This window comes from Branchiostoma floridae, chromosome 9 (genome assembly GCF_000003815.2).
Source record: "Branchiostoma floridae strain S238N-H82 chromosome 9, Bfl_VNyyK, whole genome shotgun sequence".
NCBI lineage: Eukaryota > Metazoa > Chordata > Leptocardii > Amphioxiformes > Branchiostomatidae > Branchiostoma > Branchiostoma floridae.
This window is the reverse complement of record NC_049987.1, coordinates 3,738,504-3,760,745: the sequence shown is the minus strand read 5'-3', so window position 1 is coordinate 3,760,745 and position 22,242 is coordinate 3,738,504. Positions and strand designations below refer to the sequence as shown.

Below are 22,242 nucleotides of genomic sequence, written 5' to 3'. Positions count from 1 at the left end.
TATATAGTACAAGCGTGGCCCTTATTTCGATGGGAATGGTGTGCCATTTTCTATAAGCTCCTCCCAATAAATGCTACCTCACGTTATTTTCGCCAATCATAGAAATGATTTCCCCTACTCACCGTAAGGTAGGGAAATCATCTACCTTAAAAGGCAAATTGTTTATGATGGACAGGAAATTTGCGTACGTATTGCTATATAAGGCTTTTTGGACTAGCCCTGAACTGCAGAGCTGTACTGTACGGGGGAAGAGGGTGTCATTTCACGTACCCCCTCACCGAACACTTTCGGCTCTTATCGTCTCGGACAGCTTCAATCACACCCGGCAGAAAAAGAGTAAGTTTTGACTTCTTCTTGTTAATGTTTAAGGTACGATTAAAATAGTCAGGTTTTAGCCACTAAGGCAGGTAAAAAGAAGAGATCGGCCCTCTTGACTTCTGTGATTCGGTTTCTTTCACTGGTCTAGACCTTAAGCCAAGGGCACAACCCGCCGTACGTGTAATTTGTCCGTACGTTTTTTTTTGGAGGCCACGTCCGCCACGTTTTTCTGAAAACGTTCAGGCTGTACAGGGCAGGCGCGTAGCCCGTACTGGCACGTACGTCGGGCGAATCCGCTGCCCGATGGCTCACAAAGTTTTGCCTGCACGTTAAGTTCTACGGCGTGTCTGTGTGTTTTCAGAAATACTTATACGAGGCGGACGTGGCCTCCCCAAAAAACCTACGGACAAATTGCACGGACGGCGGGCTGTGCCCTTATCTTTAGGGAGTGCATGTGGCGTTGTATTTGCTTTAAATACAATCCACCACCTATTTGGATTCCAATACCTTTCATGCCACATCCTTTGATGTGGTTCCCAATATTTAGAAAAAATAAACTTGCTCTTTTACTGTGAAAGCAGAATCTCTCACCTGTACGGTGGTAAAGGGTGTGCATCTAAGGGCAAAGCAAACACAACGCAATTCAGGGAAGAATGTGTCTTTTGTACGTCACGCCTAGTCTGATCGGCCTCGCAGGCTTTGCCGCGGGCGGTCAGAGGTGTTAAAACCCCTTTACAAATCAAGAATTTAGTTCAGCCGATTAGTTGGAGTATGACCGGAGTTGAATTTACCGTGGCCTCGCTGACGATTTCTTAGAACTTTTTTATGATTTTTTTTATTGGTCCATCGCAAAATTCCTGTAAACATTATTGTTTTAAGGGTGCCCGTCCACCCATGACCTCCATATTTCCAAGACTCAGAAGTTTAAGTTGATCTAAATATTAGCTTTCCAGGTTAGTCGATTCTCACTTCGTCAATGTCCAAGAGATGCTACTGTTTCATGTGGAGATATATACTCATTAGTGTTGGATAGACGTCGCCCGATCCCTGTCTAATTTGTAAAGGTAGAAGATTGTCAGCATGAGTTACAGCCGATGCTCGGAATATGTTGAAATTACGCGGGTCTGTCGGATCTATAAATTCGGCCGGCGTTCGCATGAATTGTAAAGCCGGCTTTATGTCACATTTCCTACCTGGGGCCTAGCCTCCATAGCAGGCTCTCTGAGGCATTTTTTTGTCTCATAATACACTTTTGCTGCCCATTTCATTCTGTACTTGGTCGCTGATTGCTGTCCTTATCCTCGCGAGGCCGACAGTCAGGCTCTCAGAGACAAAGAAGGCCTTAGAGAGCCTGCTATGGAGGCTACCAGGAGCCCAGGAAACGAAAAATTAAAGTTTATGCCATTAGATATGCACATTGACATGCTGTTGAATTACTTTTGGTCCGTTTTGTATTTTTATTTTCACCTTTTTTTTTTTTTCGTATTTTTTTTCCGTATTTTTTTAAAGCCTGGCTGGCAGGGCTCCTTTCTGGAAATGTAACGTAGGTCTTAAGCTAAGGGCACAACCCGCCGTACGTGCCTACGCGTGGGCAATCTTTTTGGGATCCGTAAGTGGTAAGTACCGGCTCCGCACGAAATCTTAGGGAATCCGACAGATTTGGGAGCACGCAGACACGCCGTAGAACTTTAACTGCAGGTAAAACTTTGTGTGCCATCGGGCTGTGGATTCGCCCCCGTATGTGCCAGTACGGGCGTCGCGCCTGCTCTGTACTGAACGTTTTCAGAAATACGTGGTGGACGTGGCCCCCCAGAAAACGTACGATCAAATTGCACGTACGGCGGTTTGTGCCCTTAGCTTTACTCAGGGACTTACAGTCGTTCGCATACAGTGGGCATTGTACGAGGAATCTGCAAGGGGTCAATTAAATCAGAAGCAGGTTGCGGGCTTGTTTACTTGTTCGTCGATTAGTTGATTCGTTGTTTCAATTATTTTTCGTGTAGTTGTTAGCCTCTAACGTTACCTACATTCGACGCAGCACAAATCTTTTTATACAATGTAATCGTTCGAATTGACCTATAAGTATACTAGATCAATGTGTGTATGTGTGTATGCGTGTGTGTGTGTGTGTTTGTGCGCACGTGTTTGTATGCGTGTGTGTGTTTGTGTGTGTGTGTGTGTTTGTGCGCACGTGTTTGTATGCGTGTGTGTGTTTGTGTGTGTGTGTGGGTATCTGTGTGTGTGCGTTTGTGTATATAAGTAAACCGTGCGCAGAATTAGCCTAGGAGAAACGCACAGTGTGTACAATAGATTTACATGTTACCATTGCCTTTGCTACTGGTTATTACCTACATGTTAACTCCATGAAATATCATAGAGGTTATATTTTCAATAACGTTTGTGTCTGTGTCTGTCTATCTGACAACAAGATAACTCAAGAATGGCTGGGTATATTGGCTTCATACTTATTGTGTTGTTGGGGGGTGATGAAAGCTGGAAATGATAAGATTTGGGGGCCGTTGTCAACTTTTTTTGGTACTGTAGCGCAACTTCCGGTTTTGATATTTCGTGCTCTAAATAAGCTATGGTCACGAATTTTGAGTATTAAATCATAGCTCTTGTGGTCAGAAATTAATGACATAAGTTTGGCCCCCAGCGACTAGTTTTGAAATAGCAGGAGCATTTTTGTCAAAAACTTCTGAAGAGGATAACTCAAGAAGTAAACAACCTATTTTCATCATTTTTTTGTATCTAGGTACCTTAGACAATATTGTACCAGATAAAATACCAATAATGCAAAATAGGGGTATACGTGCATAATTAATGATGATATTCTATCATAGTAGATTTTTCAATGTATCTCTTGTCCCGGACATGCTATGGTCTTGACATTTGGGTGGTGGATAGCTTTTAGCGTTATGACAAAGTAGGGCAAGTTTCAGCCCCCTAATATATAATTGCAAATCTGCAGGGGTGTTTTTGTCAAGACATTCCAAATAGAATAACTGCAGAAAGGAAAAACGGATTGGCATCATTTTAGGCATGCAGGTAGATTGTTCATAAGGATATGCATTTTATGCAGATGAGAGTTTAATTTGAATAATTAATTAGGAAATTGTATAAATATATTCTTTTCAATAGTGAATTCGATAAATGTAACACATGTAAATTATGAAAAGTTGAACATAAGCAAATACCAAATACGGAAATGAGGAATTGATTTGAATTATCAATTTAGTTTTACTAATTCCTAGTATTATTTTGGCAGTCTATGAAAGATGCTGGTTACAGAAATATTAACAAGGAGTGACTCTGCAAGCCATCTTTGGTTGGGTCGCGATTACTTTGCTCATACTACGTAGATACAGTTTTGCTCCAGTTTTGCTCCAGTTTTGCTCGGGCGTCCTTCCATAGACCATGTCTTTGGGTCTTTCTTTTTTAGTAGGCAGTTCGTCTCAATGGAATTGATGATATCAGTCTCGATAAGGGTGATATTACCAAAAGCCACGGCGTTTCTAGCCACACGGTTGGCCACATCGTTATGATAAATGCCCAAAGGTTTTGTTACCTTCCGGCCGTGGTCAATATGCAAAATGGGCAAATATCACAACCAAGTGCTGTAATAGTTGGCAAAATATAGGTAGAATATATGTTGGATTTATTGGAATGTGCACATCAACCATATACTGGTTCATGAGGTAGATAATGTACGGTACCCTATAGTTAAAAATTCGGTTACTAGTAGTTTTGGTTTCCAGAAAGTTCAGGTTATGAGTCACTATGTCAGTGTCTGAACCCTGTAAATGTGTTCTCATACTAGTAGGCAGTCACTTAACTCAGAGACCGTACGGGATCCAGCAAACCTTAGACACATTGCTTGCGTTTGATGCCACGTGTTGACTGGGTTTCATCGCATATGGATACCTAGTATGGTTAGGGACCCCCTACCTAACATATTTTCACTAAGTTGTGCGATGAAGCCGAGATGAGTCACAAGACCGGTCTGACAAAATTTGAAATCTTGAGTGATTCTGGACCCTCTGAAACGTCATTTTCCGCATGTTTGGAAGCAAATTTTGCTGGTAGGCTATGCTACGTTTAAAGAAATTTCTATCATTCATACTACAAAATTGCGAGAACTTTCGACGGTATGTTTTTACCCCCCCCCCCCGCTCAAAAAATTGCGTGGTCTCCCCTGGCCCCTTATAAATTCAATGGCCCTCCCGATCCCCGTCAGCGAACGAGCCCTCCTCTACGGTCAATTCCACGCAGTCCCTTACTCCCGATAACTTAGACTGCTTTCTGCATTTGTTTAAGGACAGTTGAGAATTGACTGAATTTACTAAATAAAGTCTGAATAAAGTCAAAGTGTGTTCAATAGTGTAAGTAGCTGCACATGTGACCTGCTCTTTTCTACATCAGCAAGGGCAGGTAATCCATCGATTGATACTTTGTTTTGTCGCTTCAATTCTTGTTTGACAAGGTTGATGGTCTCAAAATTGGAAAATATAGGAATCTTGTTTTTTGCCCGCCTTGTTTTTTTTTTCCTGAGCTATCTCTTTAAATTTGTAGTCTGTGGAGGATATGTCATCCATAAAATAAGGAGTGGAAACCATTATTTCTTAAATCTAGCTCTTATGACCCTACCGTCATCCTAGATTGCTCCTATGGTTGATCTATGCCATACCTTTGTTAAAGATACTTTTATTCTCAAGATACATTCTTAATAACCACTCACTGATATTTACTGTAGTGGTATCTGGTATATTTTATGATTTTTTTTATGTTTCCTTCAATCTGCTTCTAGATATAGCAGTAGCAGACGGAACTGACGGAAGATGACTCGTCGTTTCGTGCTTGTCATTGTTCTAACACTCCTGACTTGGGGCGTCCATTCAGGTAAAACTTACTTCCGTCATAGAAGAGAGAAGTGTCCAAGTTGGTATTTTACCATGTATCTTAAATGGAAGAAACAATGAAATCTAGTTAATTTTATACATCAGAATGTTTCATGGCCCTTCCTTTGGTAGTTTTCTTGTTTCAAAAGGAGAATCTAATGTTGACCGACTTTCTTGCAGAATCCGCGATACTTGACAACCAAAAGACCAACATACTGCCGGAAGACGAAGGTAAACCATTATCTGAGATCCAGGAAGCAAAAGATCTCTTGAGAGAGCTTGAAGGTACGTTCAGTTCCTCCTCAATTTCTCGTTAGCTGTCATGTCTCATACCGAGTCCATCTCTTTTGCATATTAAGCAAATAGCCCTTTGCGTATACACTTCGGCAGACAAAACAGTTCATAACGCTGACGGCCCGACAAAACGCCCAAAACACGTCAAAAACACAGCCGGGGCTGAACTTCTGCTTGGGGAGCCTGGACCTGAACCTGGACCTAACTATCTGTGAACTTATTATATTCAAAACAATGGTTCGTTTCGCTTACAAAGGATTCTGTTTGGTAGAGTTTCTCTTGTTATTTGCTGGACATGTTGTCATGTATACTTCAAAACACGCGAATGGCTGCAGGTAAAAAATATATTTAATTTTTGAGTCGGCCCAGCATCTGGTCTACTGTTTTGTTCAGGACCGCTTTTCTTTCGGACCGATCAAACAAGAAAAAAAAGGTTTTTTTTTACCGGTACACCGAACCGGTACCCACTCCCTCTTATAATACTTCTACATCGTCTCTGTTCTTCCAAGACGGAAAGCTTAAAAATGACATACTAGCGGTCTTACCTCATTGATTTTTGAATATGGAAACCACACAACTGGTTGACCAGCACGAGACAATTCTAATTTCTTTATCGTTGTCTTTATCTGCAAATCCTCCTACAAGTTTCGCCTTGGGAACTTGTCTTGTACAACTATGGCAGCCTTGGCTTACTGTTGTATAAAGATATGTATGAACTTTTGGATGAGAAAGAAACGGGGGAAACATCTAGCTTATCAACAGGTCTTGGAACAAATGACAATTACATGACCACATATAAGTAGGATTACATGATTTCGTAGAATAAGTGCAGAACATTCTCACCTGTGTCAAACAAGTAAAACTATATACACCATTACGTAAATGTACGTCATAGTGAGCATGTTGTTGCTCTCGTGCACATTTTGCAGCCTTTGAGGTTTCAATTCCACACGGCAAATGTCATTTGTTACTATGATGATTGTAATGTGAGTTGTGATAATTCTGGCTGCTCGGCTGAAGACCAAGGCTACGGAGGATAGGGAAGGATGGAGGAAGAGAGTCATGTCTATCCATGCAACTAGCACGCCCGGATGATGATGATGATGATGTGTTTATATACACACAGGCACTACCCTCTCTGATGAAGTACTGCAGCTTCTCCGCCTCCTGGATGTACCGACTGCAGCAACGCATGAAGGCTCTGGAGGAGAAATTGAAGGCACCACAGGAAACGGGACAGGTATGTTTGATGACGACAACGAAGGCCATGAAGACCCTGATGGAGACATTGACGGAGACATCTACGGAGACACTGATTTAGACGCTGGTGGCAGCAGCGTAGACCATGATGAAGTCGCTGGAAACACTGATGGCTACAACGAGGGCGACATCAAAGCGCAAGCCAATGATGGAGACAATGAAGACAAAGAAGGAGTCAGCGAGGATTCCAGTGGGGACATTGAGGACATGAATATGGAGGTAAATGTTCGCTACAGAAGAAAAATGGAAGAGTTAATGTACACAGACATCCTGACGTGTATTTAGCCAGGATGTCATCCAAATGTAGTTAGTTCTTTTGAACTTTAAGTATCTTGGAGAATTCCGAAGTCTCGGTAAAGTTAGTAACATGTAGCATATGGGATTGTGTTTTCATTATTTTAACAATATTTTTCTTTATAATAATATAGTAGTGGGTTCTATTTGCGCTGCTCAGGTCGATAAAGATGCAGTTTACAGACAAATATTCTTTAAAGATATGATGTCATCTGCGTTTATACGACTGTTTTATTACTTATCTAGAATACAGTACGAGGCACTGGGGTACATGGGGCAACCTTTCAGATCCGTTCACAAAGTAACGGTAAGTCTACTCTTTGACAAGGAGTCGTGTCTTTTTTTAAGTCTTTTGAATTATTTCAACAACGGCCCGGTCAATTCAGCCAGAATGACCAAATTTATTTGGTGGATAACAACGTTTTTAAAAATTGATTTCGAGGGTTGGAAAGGAAAAAAAATCAATCAAATACTGGGAAGTCCGTATCACAGTTAACCACAACCAAATATCAGAATAAAAGAAAAGGAAGGGCATTCAACCCCTTTTTCGGTCAATTTGGGACGGGTAGTGGCCCTCGTTGAGGTTGAGCAGTTGAGGTCCGCCATCTAAGGTCCGCTAAATTAAATTTCCAAAACTACATTTTTAGCATATAATCGCAATAAAGACCTCTACATCATACATTTGTACCTCTGCTCCACCAACTCGCCGTCCTCAGCTGCATCCGGCTTTCATCGGCGTTTCACCCCTTGTTGCAGTATGTCGCTGGCCAGACGTTGCCTGGCAGGTCGCTTCCAGTTGTTGAATCTTTGAGTCCAGACCTATATTAGTTGGCATCAATGGCAGTCTCCGCTATCTTCCTTGTCAGCTTCCTACTGTTTTCCCTTAAAAAACTGCAGTGATGCACAAGATAATAACTTTATTCTGCACTGTGGTATTTGTTTTAAATTTGTGTGTTATCTTAAGACAACAATACGTGGGTGGAATTTAATGCATACTTATCGAAAGGTTGAATATACGGGCATTTTGATCCGCAAACTGCAACAAGGTCCACGATGTTATGCACTTCAACGATCTCACTCAAAGACGATACACGTGGGGCATGGGCAGCACATTTTATTGCTCACCTTCTCAGGCAAAATAACACAGGTTGTTGAAACTATGAAAGTTATTTATAGCATTATGCTTAACTTTCTTCAAACACAAAAGCATGCACGTACCGATATTTCAACAACTGTCGCCTTCTTCACGATTCTGATGACCAGTCACTTCAGATTGTAAACACACGCGAGTTACTGATATGTGATCTAATTAACACGTGATCATGCGGATACGTGACGTCAGCAAATTGTCAAACATGCCATGAACTTTATAATGCCCACCCTCTCTGTTCAGTGATGGCTGGAGTGCCCTGATTTGGGCACGTTCGACACACGACACGTTTCCGCAAGATCACGTGTTAATTGAATCACGTGTCCGTAACTCTCACGAGTTTACGTTCTGAAATGATTGGTCATCAGTGTTGATCCTGAAGAAGGCGACAGTAGTCGTTTACAATTTGGTTCGTGTATACCTTTGTGTTGGACGAAAGTTAAGTATTGTACTATGATTACTACCGACATAGTTGAGCTTCAATGAAAGTCTTTTACCTTATTATTTTATTGAAACAAGGCATTGCGGAGGGCATACATATGATGATGTTGGATGCCATCGAACATATAGTGTAACATTGACTATGTCCATCTTCTACATCTCTGCATACACTTCTCTTTCTGCCAAACTGTGACAGTTTCATCAACATGCGAGGTGCCTGTGGACCTATTTTGGCTTCTTGATGGCTCTAACAGCGTAGGAACTGCAAACTTTGAAAAGGTGAAACAGTTTGTCGTCGATGTGGTCAACAGTTTCGACGTCAGCCCGACTGCCACCAGGGTTGGTGTTGTACAGTATTCTAACAAGAACAAGTGAGTGTTGGTTCTTTCATGTCTTGTTAGCACGGTATAGTAATGGAGAGACATGCAGCGCTGTTTTTTGTTTGTCTGAATAAATTGCTTTAACAAGGTTTGAGCGACATCGGTGATAAACGCGTGGTTGAAAACTCGGAGACGCAAGTGTTCACAACACTGTCTAAAAGGTGTCAATAACAATTTCATCTATTTCTGAAAAAAGACTGGAACTTGTTGACAACATCAGTAAAACTTACAGCCACTTTTAGGTCCAAAAAAGTTGACAATTTGCTGAAAAATTTCGTCTGACAACGGTCTTCCTAACGGCCTGGGAAATACGTTGGATTCGTCGGCCACTGCCTTGTCATCTTGTCACCTTGTCATTTTTTACAATCCGCAAATCCTCGAAATTCCGAATATGGTCTTTTGTATGGATCTGCTTAAGTCTCCACGGGAATGGTGCCTCATGGGTAATTCACAAATCCGCAAAAGTCCCGGGTCTAGGGAACGCGTCGGATTCGTAAGCTTTTTACAATCCGCAAATCCGCAAAATTGATGCTTCGCCAAAAAATACAAACTTTGCTACATAGAAAAGCATCAATATATTACAGATAAAAGAAAAATTATATAAGGTACTGCTACGTGCATCAAAAATCAGTGAATATCTAATAATTTATTTCTTAGCCTGATGTTTAACCTTGGAGACAAAGCGGACAAGCCATCTACAGTGAGTGCCATTAACAGCATCCAGTACCAGGGAGGCGGCACATATACCGGGTATGCTCTGAAGTACGTCCGTCAGAAGGCAGCATGGAGGGGAGGAAATGTGCCAAAAGTAAGTACCTGAAAGGTATATATATTCTACACAGGACATAGAGACACTGAGTGCTATATCCTACACATAGGTCACCAAACAGACGAGAGAAACAACCGTAAATATCTCCTTACTACCACAGGTAGCGGTCGTGTTGACAGACGGAGAATCATATGATTCCGTCTCGGTGGCCGCCCAGAACCTGCTCTCGGATGGTGTTGAAGTGTTCGCCGTCGGCGTGGCAGGCTTCAAACATGTGCAACTCCTAGCGATTGCCAACAGCAACGAGACCAATGTGATTGAGTTAAACGATTTCAATGACCTAACAACAAAGATTGGCGAGATTGCCAAAAAAGTCTGCTCATATGCCTCAGAAGGTATGTTCCAACTTAATGCTTTCAGAGTTACGGGTTATACGGTTAGAGTTAGCGGTTGCCAATAACATTTTATTTCCGTTTCTGTTTGTGTGCGTGTTCATTTGTTGACAGCATAAACTTGAAGAGCTTTATGCTTTGCGGTATGTTGGCAAAAGAATCTTCGACAAACCGCTTTTGTTCATGGCATTGAAAAAAAATAATAATTCACGAAAATGTATAGGATCTTTTTGATAACTTTTGTAGATTTCTATAGTTTGTATAACAAAAAAGAAATAATACAATTAGCAGTTGACCTGAAAGAGATCTACAAGAAGCCATACGTGTAAACTGCTTTAAGTTTACTCATATGTCCTTCATTTGTTATCATTGTACTTCGAAGAGAAAAAAAGCTGAAATAAGTAACCAGTACCAAAGTCAACTACGTACGAAATCAATCAGCTCTATAATATAATTAGCTTTATGTCATACCTTTGACGCGAAAACGTTCGATACGGGTGTTCCGGACCGGATGATAACTTTCCGTACGGCCCGGGGTTATCACACGGGCTCCATTCGAATAAATCGAACTGTATCGAGTGGGCCGAGTATGACGCCATCGAAAGTTCGAATACCTGATTCGGACCTTTGAACATTACTGTTGCAACGTTTTTTTTTTTTCGAGGGCAACAAATTTGTTCAACTTCTGGCGCATGTCGCATCAAAACAGCGGTTTTCTCCGTTGGGTATGACATAAATAAAATACAACACGGTGTATTCCGCATCACCCTCGGTCTCAGCCCTCCCGCGGGTCGGATCACCCTTCGGCCGTCGAGCGATCCGACCCGCGGTCGGGCTGATACCTTTGGCGATACAGAATACACAGTGTTGTATTCTATATGAACGAACACGTTTTGCACAGGTCCCCGTGACCATGCTTTCGAGGTTCTGCGTACCGCCAACCAAAAATATCAAGGGGTCGACTTCCTCGTCATCGAGGCAAGGCTGCCAGTTGACGGTGTGTCCGGCTTTGAAAGCTGGTGCAGGGACTACCAACGTCTGTGTGAGCAGTATGGACTGAGACCTACCGGCTGTGGGGAAAAATACACTACCTGGAACAGTGGTGGGAGCCGTTCCACGTAAGAATTGCAGATTCGCAGCAGTAAATAAAAGGTTGCTCGTATTATGATTGAGATCTCTATGGTTAAGGTTATAATCATCAATTAAAAACATCTAAATTGTGTTAATCCGTTTTAGCAAGTAAAATGTTTTAGTAATTACCATGTCTTTCAGAGTTCTGTCGTATAAATCACGCATAATCACCCGAATTATTGTTTTTCTTTATGTGTGACATAAGCAATATGCAAACAAAAGACTAAATGGCATGAATTGTACCATGACCACAAAATTTATTAATACTTTTGCCCTTTTGTTACATGTTTTGTGGTACATGGTTATTGCTTTTGTTGTTATCTGGGTACATTATCATCCTCTCTCCCCTCTAGGTGCCCAACTGAGTACAACTCCGATATGTACATCAACAACGTGCTGGGTTGTTACCCTAACGATGGTGTGAAGGAGGTGGCGAACATGGCTTTCTCGGCCGGGGCTACAGCCACCAATAGTTTCGGTTTTTCGTACTGCGCTCAGAAATACTGTCAACGTAAAATAGACAAGTGTAGATACAGTTTGTACGAAAAGACAGTATCTTCATATCCGGACGGAGACAGGATTGTGTACACTGTGTGCAAAGGCTCAGCAGGTTAGTATGGATTGTACTACATATTAGGCTGTTCATTTCAATGTAGTTTAGACCATGTTGATTTGATAAAATAGATTGCCATTTCTGGTAACCAAAATAAAAAACCTGGTGCAAATGTGCCAAAAATACTTTGATCAAAAATTTATCTTTATAGTGATAACCGAGTGGTAAAGCAGGTTGAACAATAAATTTATACACATCGTTGAAAAGGTTCATCAGTCACGTAACAATACAGTTACTCAAAATTTTCTTCAAGCAATGACTGTTTTCGAAGGGATGGTAGACACCTTCAAATTTTCGACGGTTGACAGTTCATCTTGTTCACGAAGAGTGACCTTGTCTCGATCTCACGAGATAACACGAGACTAGCTCAGGCTTGCGTAAATCATCTGACCTCTCCCCAAAATGTATGTTTTTTTTTTTTTAAATCGGACAACGCAGGTGACAGCTGTGTGTGACTAACGTTAAATGTATTTTCTGTTCCTCGATGTTTCGATTAGATTTGTATTTTCATTACTTTTCAGATACTGACGACTGTGCTGCCAACCCGTGTGTGAACGGTGACTGTGTGGACGTAGTGAACAGTTACACATGTACTTGTCACTCAGGGTACGAAGGAATCAACTGTGATAAAGGTGGGATGAATAAAAACAAATCCAAATGAGTTGCCGAAGCGGCAATTATTCGTGGAGCGCCCCAGGCGTGATAATTCACCGAAAATGCTTCCATCATGTTTGTATATCATAGGACATGAGGGTTTTCTTCTTTTACACAACCAACTTTTACTCACCTGCTGACGTTTTGATGTCTATAAGTAGGTGAGAAAAAAACTGGTTGTATAAAAGAAACTCATTGTCCTGTGATAAATCCCAGGGATTTTAAAGTTGCGAAAAAGAATATGACAATTTGTGTATTTCAAAGCTTCTTGCCATTACACATATATAAAATTTAACTTTACCTAATTTTTTAAAGACATTTATGAAATATTGCTTATCTTTTGTAAATACTACTACACAGATATCAACGGCTGCTCTCCCAACCCGTGTCATACCGAGGCTACCTGTGAAGACATCCCGGCTCCCGGGACAGGTGCGAAGTGTACCTGTAAGCCTGGTTTTGTGGGCGATGGGACATCAGGCGGATCCGGATGTAAAACCAAAGGTAACATTTCATCTTAAAACCTTTGGACTTCTGTAGGCTGCTCAGCTACACCTCCGCGAATAGTTTCATTAGGTTGGTTCGTCACTACATAAAGAGACTCTACTTTACACAACCATTTGATTATTCTTACCGACGTTTCGGTGACCGTCATAGAGAAGTTTATTTGCAAGTTTGTGCTCGAGGTCTAATTGCAAGTACATGATATAAACATAATAGATACAGATGACAATGGACAGGTATAAACAATATTCTACTCTAGTACTAGTGTTGGCTATTACTAAACAGGTTGGGTTTGACTTCTTTTTTTTTGGAAGCAGACGGAGAAGAAAAGGCCCACCTTGTCATATGTAAATACTTTACGTTTTATGACAGCATATGAACTGTAAGCGGCGACACGTGTCCTGCAGTCGATGTGAACCAATCAGAATTGCCCAGAAGAAAGTGACAAACGGTCAGCGAAACGTCGATAAAAATATACCGGCGGTTGTGAAAAAGAGTCTCTTTATTTAGTACCTACACCTGGTCAGCTGACTTAAATGAATATTAATGCTTATTACGTAGATGTTTTTTTAGTTAATAATAATGTACTTGCAAATAGCTGGTTAACATAAATTAAACGTGTCTCTTCTACAATTTCCGCGTCAATGAGATCCTGATTCTACAGAGCTTTGAGAACTGTATCCAGCGCACGTACTAAAAAGACGATTTGTTTACAATCATTCGGAAAAGAGGCATGCGTTTTTTTGGGTGACGCCTTAGAGGCAAATGCCTGTGTTACAGGATAACAATTGCTGTTAAAATATTCAAGAAATCGATGAAATGATTCCCAAACACAACTTATTTTACCATAACTCAAATAATTTTGTAATCTCTACCATAACAAGACTGGCAATAAAAATGCATTATTGCCATGACGACGATTGAGGGTACAACAATACAGCTCAAATCAGAAATAGACTGGAACTTCCCTGTCACAATATACTAGCCCACCTGTAACATAAACCTACAGCCAGCAGAAATGTACTATCCCCGGTAAAGCACAATGGTCTGTCAGTGACCTAAACCTACAGCTGAGCACTACAGAAGTATTTCCTGTCTGCCTATGGCGTATGGCTTGAACAAGCCCTAGAAAAGAAAATGTACCCTTCATAGTGGATCTTTGCCCCCCCCCCCCCCTCCGGGATCAAAGTTGTTAATTGGATGCAGTCGCTCCCGGAGTCTAACCTACACGTGGGATCCACACTCACTCCCGCCGTCAGATCTTAGGGAGCAGGCTGCATCAGAGAGTCTCCGCAATTTCTTATCCGTCACCTCCGTTCTTCCTTTCCTCCTTCCACCTTAATCATGGGGAGGACCCCGAAAAGAGTGAAGAAGTGCTCCGGTTGTGGCGAGCCGCTGTCTTGTCACAAGGCGGGCCAATACGGCAAGCACTGCCAAGGGGTTGCCAAGGATCCACCGGCAGACAAGCAGCCCATCGAGCTCGAGGACCCCAACCCTAAGTCTGCGATGGACGTCTTGGAACAGCGCAAGGCGGACTTGGAGAAGGCCATCGCGGAAGCGGAGCTTAGAAACGAGGTGGCAGCTCTTGAGAAGAGACTAGGGGCTCTGAAATCAAGCGGTCCAAACCCCCCGTCAGGCGACGCGAAGCAGACCGGCCCCAAAGTATCCACGTCGGCGGAGGAGGCGGCTAAGCTCGGCGCGACTCCACATGGGCCCCGGCGACCTGACCCTAGACCACCTACGAATGGACAAGGAGCTCGTCACAAGGGTGAACGAGAACTACCCAGACCTCGAGTTCGTCACCCCGGACAGCAAAAAGGCTACCGCTAAAGATAAGACAAAGCTTTTGTCTCCCAAAAACTTTGTCTTCAACAGTCAGTCCGCTGAGGCCCCGAAGTATGAAGACCTCTCGGCCGAGGAGTTCCTCAGCGGCAGCATGGGGTTGCTCCTGTCGCCCAACCTCCCGACCTGGGAAGCCAGGGGACGAATGGCCCTTCTTCAGTTCGCCTGCCACCGGCTGGCACGTTATCGCTGGCCGGTCGTCAGGGCCTTTCACCACGCGGCTACCAACCAGGCCCTCCGCGACCCCACGAAGCGGAACAATGACTGGACGGAACTCAAGGACTACTATTTTGACGGCGACCCCGACAACCTCAAGGGCAACAACAACGCCACGTTACAAGTACAACAAAGGGGAGTGTTCTTCCACCTCGTGCCGTTACGCTCACTACTGCTCGTACTGCTTGGACACTACGGGACAAAAGTATAAACATGCCGGGTCCACCTGTCGACGACGTGGTGAGAAGACCACGACCAAGAAAGAGGACAGTACTAAAGACTGACTAAATCTCCGTAACACGTACTGCCCTGAGGTATGTGAAAACCTTGACATTGGACCATCTACCGTGAATGACCGCCCGTTCCTTAAGAATTTTAGTCATAGTATTCGTATCGATACTAGTATTTTCCCCTGCCAAGAGGGGCCCGACTCTGACATATTTCCTTGTCTTAATGTTATTGATTTCCCCTGCCAAGAGGGGCCTCATGTTGATTTACCTAGTGCTTCTCACCAGGAGGATATTCTATCGCACGTCTCTCATCCTGAGAGAAGTTTGTCACATGCGTACGAGCGCTATGCTCCTGATGATGATGTTGTTGTTATAATTGACGTTCCCTGCCAAGAGGGATCAGATTTTGATTTCATTGATATCCCTCGCAGAGAGGGCACGATGTCTTGTGTTGCTCCGCGTGAGAGTACTTCAAGTAATTTGCCACATGTGTACGGGCCGGGTAGTGTTGTTTCGGACGTCTGTTTTCACACGTCAAATGTCCCTATGTTGGAGCAACTGGCCCCCTCCGGCAGTACTGTTGCATATGTCCCCCGCCACGAGGTTTTCTCCCCGCATGTAACCATATTTGAACGACAGGCCCCTGGCGCCTCTCATACTTTGTCATGTATTCCTTCACGATCTAGCCATTAAAATGTTGATGATATTGATGTACCTTGCCGTGAGTGTAGCTCGACCACCGTAGTTGCGTCTAAGAACTCGTGCGATCATTATGATGTTAGCTCTAGCATTGCGGGTACGAATCGGTCGGGTGATGTGATCCCCATATCTCCCTTCTGTTTGGACTTGCCACCAGCGGCTAAAACTTCCCAGATGTCGGCCTCCGTCACCAGGCCCGTTTTTCAGTGCCCCGGTGTGTTGTCAGATGATTGCGATCAGCGCGATTACCCTTCCAATGTTTATTTGGTCGACTCAGCGGTCGGCCCCCCAGGCCCTGACAGTGTCCTGTCTCCGGTCCCTGTCGAGGGGCCCATCAATCGTTTGAGGAACGCCAAGACGCCCCGTCCTCCCAGCCTCTCCGATTTCCAGCTCTGGCACAACAAAGCGCATGCCTCCGGCTTGCCCAACTTCAGAGGCTCCCGCCTCCCAGTGCCCACCAAGCTGAACGTCCCCGCGTGGCGCCATTATCTAGCGGACTACACAGATAAAGATCTCTGCGACTTGATTGAATTTGGTTTCCCTGTGAACTACTCCGGCCCGCGCCAACCAGATGTCCCTCTCACAAATCACGCGTCATCTCTGCGGTACCGCGATCATGTTAATGACTACATTAGCAAGGAACTTCGACTCGGGGCCACCATCAGTCCGTTACCAAAGGGCTTCTTCAACCCGCCTTTAATTTGTAGCCCACTACAGACTGTTCCCAAGAAAGATTCTAGTAGCAGGCGGATAGTGGTGGACTTCAGCTTTCCCGAGTTCACGTCAGTAAACGCTGGAATCTCCACAGACACTTATCTCGGCGAGCGCGTGCGCTTACGTTACCCGTCTGTAGATGATTTGACGGCCTTAGTTGCGCGGCTCGGCCCCGGCTGTCTACTGTACAAAAGTGACCTTAGCCGGGCCTACCGTCAACTTTACGTGGATCCTGCTGACTACCATCTTCTCGGTTTTCAGTGAGATGGGAGTCGTTATGCTGACGTCACCGTACCCTTCGGAATTCGTACGGGCTCTCATCTCTGTCAGCGGGTCACGGACGCGGTACGCTTCATCTATGGCACCTACGGCTACAATTGCGTCAACTACCTGGACGATTTGGGCGGTGCGGATACACCGGCGCGCGCTCCCGACGCATTCGCGTGCCTGGGTCGACTCTTACTGGAATTGGGTTTAGACGAGGCGACAGGCAAGGCCGTCCTGCCCACCACGCGTCTCGTCTTTCTCGGGAAGATTATAGACTACGTGCGCATGACGATTGAGGTCACAACGTGATCCATTGTCCAGAGTTTCCCTGTCTTTTTTTTTTTATATAACTTTTTATTGATTTTTCAAACACAAGATACACATATCATACATAGAGCGATAATACTGAAAGTACATGTAGGACACAAAAGATAAATAAGACCAGAAAACAATGAGGATAACTTATAGCAGTGTACACATTTGTATATAACAAGGAAATGATAAACAGAAGTTGTATATATGTTATTCACTATTCACTGTTTTAACGATAAAGCTATTTTCCCCCATTTACCAAAGTGTTCTTTTATCTTATCCATCCTTTTTGCTATAATATATTCTAGCCTATGGAAGTATGACATATATGAAATAAAGGCTTGTAAATTAAGAGAGCGTTGACGGTTCTTGAAAATAAAGTGTTTGCCAAGAAGGATAATCATATTGGCAGAAACTGGGCACCGACAATTCAAATCACCAAAGATAACTTTAAACAGGTTTAGATTTAAATGTTCCCCAGTATTGACGAAAAACCAGTCTTCTACTTGCATCCAGAAACGTGTAGCAACTCTACAATGAAAAAAGAGATGGAAGACTGTTTCTTCATCTTCATTACAATATTCACATAAGGGCGACTCCTTCAAACCCCAAGTGTATAAGGTCTTGTTCACGGTCAAGTATTTGAATAATAGTTTATGTTGAAACATGCAAACACTAGAGTCAATGGAAATTTTGTAAGGTAGGCTATAAACCTTTTGCCATGGTATTGGACAGTTGAAATAATCTTCCCACGTGTACTGTATCCTGTCTGAAGTTTCACATAATCTGGCTTCATTCATGTAGAAAGCATATAAGCATTTATTAATATTTTTACTATGTAGCCAGGTTACATCTCTACAGGCAGGGATGCAAACACGTAGCTCTGAGGAGCCTTGTCTTAGAATATGTTTCCATTGAGGAGGAATAGCTGACAAAAGTTGATGATACTGATAAGCTGTACAGACATCTCCAAATTTGACTACAAAGCTGTCAAAAGACAAAAAATATTCTCAGCATCAATAATGTCATTTACAAAAAGTACTTTTTATGAAAGAAGGCTGAGGAACAAAAGGGTCGCCTATTTATACAAATATGTGAATTCAAGCAAAGGAGTTGCTGTTTGACTTGTATGCTATTTTCTGGGGGGCGTAGTTGGTATTTCAACCAACTTTGTATAACTTGTCGAAAAAACAGACTGACTACTTTCTTAATCAAGATTTCAAAGTCATTCGTTTTAAGCTGTGCAAAAGGAAACGTACTGGTTCTAAGAACAGGACTAGAGAAGGACAATAATTTAGAACAAAACCAGTTTTCGTTTTTGTGCAGTTTTGGCACTAGAGCGGCCTTCAGTTTGAGATCGACAGCTCGCAGATTTTGAAGTTTTAATCCACCTTGATCATAATCATTATATATTGTCTTTCGCTTAACTCGCTCGGGTCCGTCACGCCATAAAAACTTGAAAATCTTTTTTTCATATTTGTCGAAAAAAGCTGACGATGGAGACGGGAGCGAACTTAATAAAAATATAAACTGTGAAACTATAAGTGTATTTACCAGAGTGACTTTCCCCATAAGTGATAGTACTTTTTCTTTCCAGGGATTCAAAATTTTATCTATTTTCATATATTTTCGGTCAAAATTGATTGACACAATATCTTTAAAGTTTACAGGAATATGGATACCTAAAACTTCTGTAGGTCCATCTGTCCATCGTATGGGCAGAGGAGAGGGTAAATAGAAGTCTGTATATTTTAGAGAACCAATACGAAGTACAGCACACTTGTCAAAGTTAGGAACTAGGCCAGATAGCAACGCAAAGAGATCTAAATCGCCGGTAAGGGCGTGCAGAGAGCCAAGTGTTGCAGCGAGTGGAAAGTTGGAATCGTCTGCATATTGAGAGATTTTTGTTTCGATGCCATGAATATTTAAACCCTTTATTTCGTTGTTACTTCTGATTTTGATTGCTAGTATTTCAGCACCTAAAATAAAGAGATAAGGAGAAAGTGGGCAGCCCTGGCGAACTCCACGGGTGAGGGGGGATGATTCAGAGATATACCCATAGTTAATTACTTTACTAACCGCACTTTTATATAAAATCTTTATCCAATTCAGGAAGGATTCTCCAAATCCAAAAAATCTTAACACTTTGAGAATGAAGTCTTGTCTTATTTTATCAAAAGCTTTCTGGAAATCCGCAATAAAAATCAAGCCTGGCTTTTCGTTAAGATCATAATATTCTATGATTTCTAATATTTTTCGTATATTGTCACTTATATTACGTCCTTGTAAAAATCCTGTCTGATCGTATGAGACAAGGCTTGAGATTACATTTTTCATACGCAAGGCAATGCACTTTGATAAAATTCTGGTGTCACAATTTAACAATGTTATGGGTCGCCAGTTTTTCATACTAGTGGGGTTTTTATCTTGCCCAGTTGGGTCCTGTTTAAGAATTTGAGAAATGAGACCAATTTTTTGGGACTCAGACAGATGCCCCACCTGAAATGAGTAATTGAATGAGTCTAGCATTGGTTGTTTTAAGATGTTAAAAAAGGTCTTATAAAAATCAGTAGGGAGTCCGTCAAGACCTGGAGACTTTCCACTGGAAAAAGATTCGACAGCTAATTTCAATTCCTTTTCTGTTATCGGACCTTCACAACTGCTACATTGGCCAGATGATAAGATGGGGGCCGCTTTTGGAAAAAAGGGTAAGAATACATCACTGTCTAAAGACATGGGAGAATTTTCAAACGCATAAAGGTTAGCATAGAATTTTACTTGCTCCTGCAGAATGTTTTGAGGCTCCGTGAAGATCAATCCATCTGAATTCACAAGTGTCGTCATGTTTTTCCTTGCATGACCCCTACTAACTAAGTTCATGAAAAATTTAGTACATTTCTCCCCCTGCTCCATAAATTTGGCTCTTCTGTTTGCGATTAAAGTATTAGCTTTTGCTTGGTAAATTAATTCTAGTTCATATTTTTTCCTTTGTAATTTATGAAAGGTGTCACTATCTGGGGATGCGTCTAATATTTTCTGCAGGCTGTCGATCTCACTGGTAAGGAGTGATTCAGACTTTTTACTTTTTTTCCGTTTCCAAGACGAATATCTAATTATCTGACCGCGCACGGCGCACTTGAACGATTCCCATACCATGTGAGGATTGGCTGAGCCATTATTAAACAAAAAGAATTCTGAAATAAAAAAAAAAAAAGCTAGAGATCTCCTTAAAAAATGTTGGATCATCTAAAAGTTCTTGATTGAATTTCCAAAAGCCAGGCCCTCTTGGTATTTCAGACGTTACCACAGAAATGCCAATTAGAGAATGGTCCGATCTTAAGCCGTACTCAATCGAGGTATTTGTAACCTTTGTTATTAAAGAGAATGAAATCAAAAAGTAGTCTAGGCGACTGGCTTGTTTGTTTCTTCGCCACGTATAACGTATAGTTTCAGGGTTTTTCAATCGCCAAATATCTACTAAATCAAGTGTATCAGAAAGTTCCAAGAGTGCCTGGGTAGCATGTGGATGATAGTTAACTGGCTGTTGGCCAGCTCTGTCTTTACTTACATCAAAAACAGTATTAAAGTCACCGGTCAATACTACATTATCGTTACAATATACCATTGTCTGGATATTTCTTTCCACATTCTCAAAATAGACTTTGTCGTCTTTGTTTGGTGCGTATATATTAATTAAGCAGATACGAAGTTTACCAACAGTCAAATCTAATATAATGAATATAATGAATCTGATATAATGAATTCATTATCTTTTTTGACTTCATTTATCTGAAAAGACAAATCATTTTTAAATAATACCAAAACCCCACAACTATTTTCCCTTCCATGACTAAACAAAATCTGTCCATCCCAATCTGCAATCCATTCCTTTTCCCGCTCTTCACTGGAATGAGTTTCTTGTAGGCATAAAACTGAATACGGTTTGTCCTTCAAAAAGGTAAAGATTTCCCGTCTTTTTTCTTTCTTTCCTAAGCCATTACAATTGAAACTAGCTACCGAAAGCTGACTTTGAGGCGGGAAGGAAAGGGAGTAGAAATGGTATCAATTGGAATTTTGACGAGAATGTGCCAGTCTTTGATATGGAGATTTGGTTCGCCAGGTGGACCTCATGAATAACAATAGTGGGCTTGGAACCAGCAGGTGGATGGGATTCCAGACATAATTGTACACTTGCAAACATAGTAACAATTACTGACACAAAAAGAAGAAATTCTACAAACAACATAAACAATATCGGCAAATCACGGTCTAACATGATGAACAGTTCAGTAGGATTTTGCTCCCCGTGTAGTTAAGCTTAGGAGCCAAAGTATAATTAAGTTTGAAGCGAGTAGTGGGAATAAATGTCTTATCAGGACAATGTCATGTAACCTTTAGAAAGTCACTGGTTTTCCTTTCCCATCTCTCCAATATCCATTGTAGAACCGGTATTTCACCCCCTGTTCGTACGCCTGTTTGACATTTTCCCGCCACTTACGTTTTTCTTGCAGATCAGCACCTGTGAGGTCATCCGTGAAGAAGAAGTTTTCGGCTTTCAGCTTGGTTCTTGCCACTTTCATGATACTGACTTTATCTTGATAGCTGTTTAACTTGACCAGAATGTGTTGAGGGGTACCGTCTGGGCTGTTCTTGGTCGGTCCGTCGGGATGGGCTCGTTCGATTTTCACATGTGTAAGGCCGAACTTCTCATGGAAAATCTTGTCTACAGTAGAGATGCAGTTTTCACCTTTTCCAACTTTGCGACCGATTATTCTGATATTATTTCTGCGGGAGAATCTCTCTAACTTGTTGCACTTGTGTTTCAGCTCTGCCAGATTCTCTTCCATAATCTTCATTTTGTCGG

At 42.2% G+C, this 22,242-nt stretch overlaps 1 protein-coding gene across 1 annotated transcript in view; it reads left to right on the top strand.

The window, feature by feature from the left end:
* The first annotated feature begins 250 nt into the window (after nt 1-250).
* LOC118423143 overlaps nt 251-22,242 on the top strand; it is a 46,449-nt gene continuing 24,457 nt past the window's right edge. Inside the window, exons 1-12 of the mRNA XM_035831149.1 lie at nt 251-336; nt 5,126-5,217; nt 5,397-5,501; nt 6,637-6,989; nt 7,311-7,371; nt 8,852-9,026; nt 9,693-9,843; nt 9,965-10,199; nt 11,098-11,314; nt 11,681-11,937; nt 12,462-12,572; nt 12,955-13,098. Of these exons, the coding sequence (XP_035687042.1) occupies nt 5,157-5,217; nt 5,397-5,501; nt 6,637-6,989; nt 7,311-7,371; nt 8,852-9,026; nt 9,693-9,843; nt 9,965-10,199; nt 11,098-11,314; nt 11,681-11,937; nt 12,462-12,572; nt 12,955-13,098 (1,870 nt within the window). The 5' untranslated portion in view covers nt 251-336; nt 5,126-5,156. The remainder of the gene's footprint in view (nt 337-5,125; nt 5,218-5,396; nt 5,502-6,636; nt 6,990-7,310; nt 7,372-8,851; nt 9,027-9,692; nt 9,844-9,964; nt 10,200-11,097; nt 11,315-11,680; nt 11,938-12,461; nt 12,573-12,954; nt 13,099-22,242) is intronic.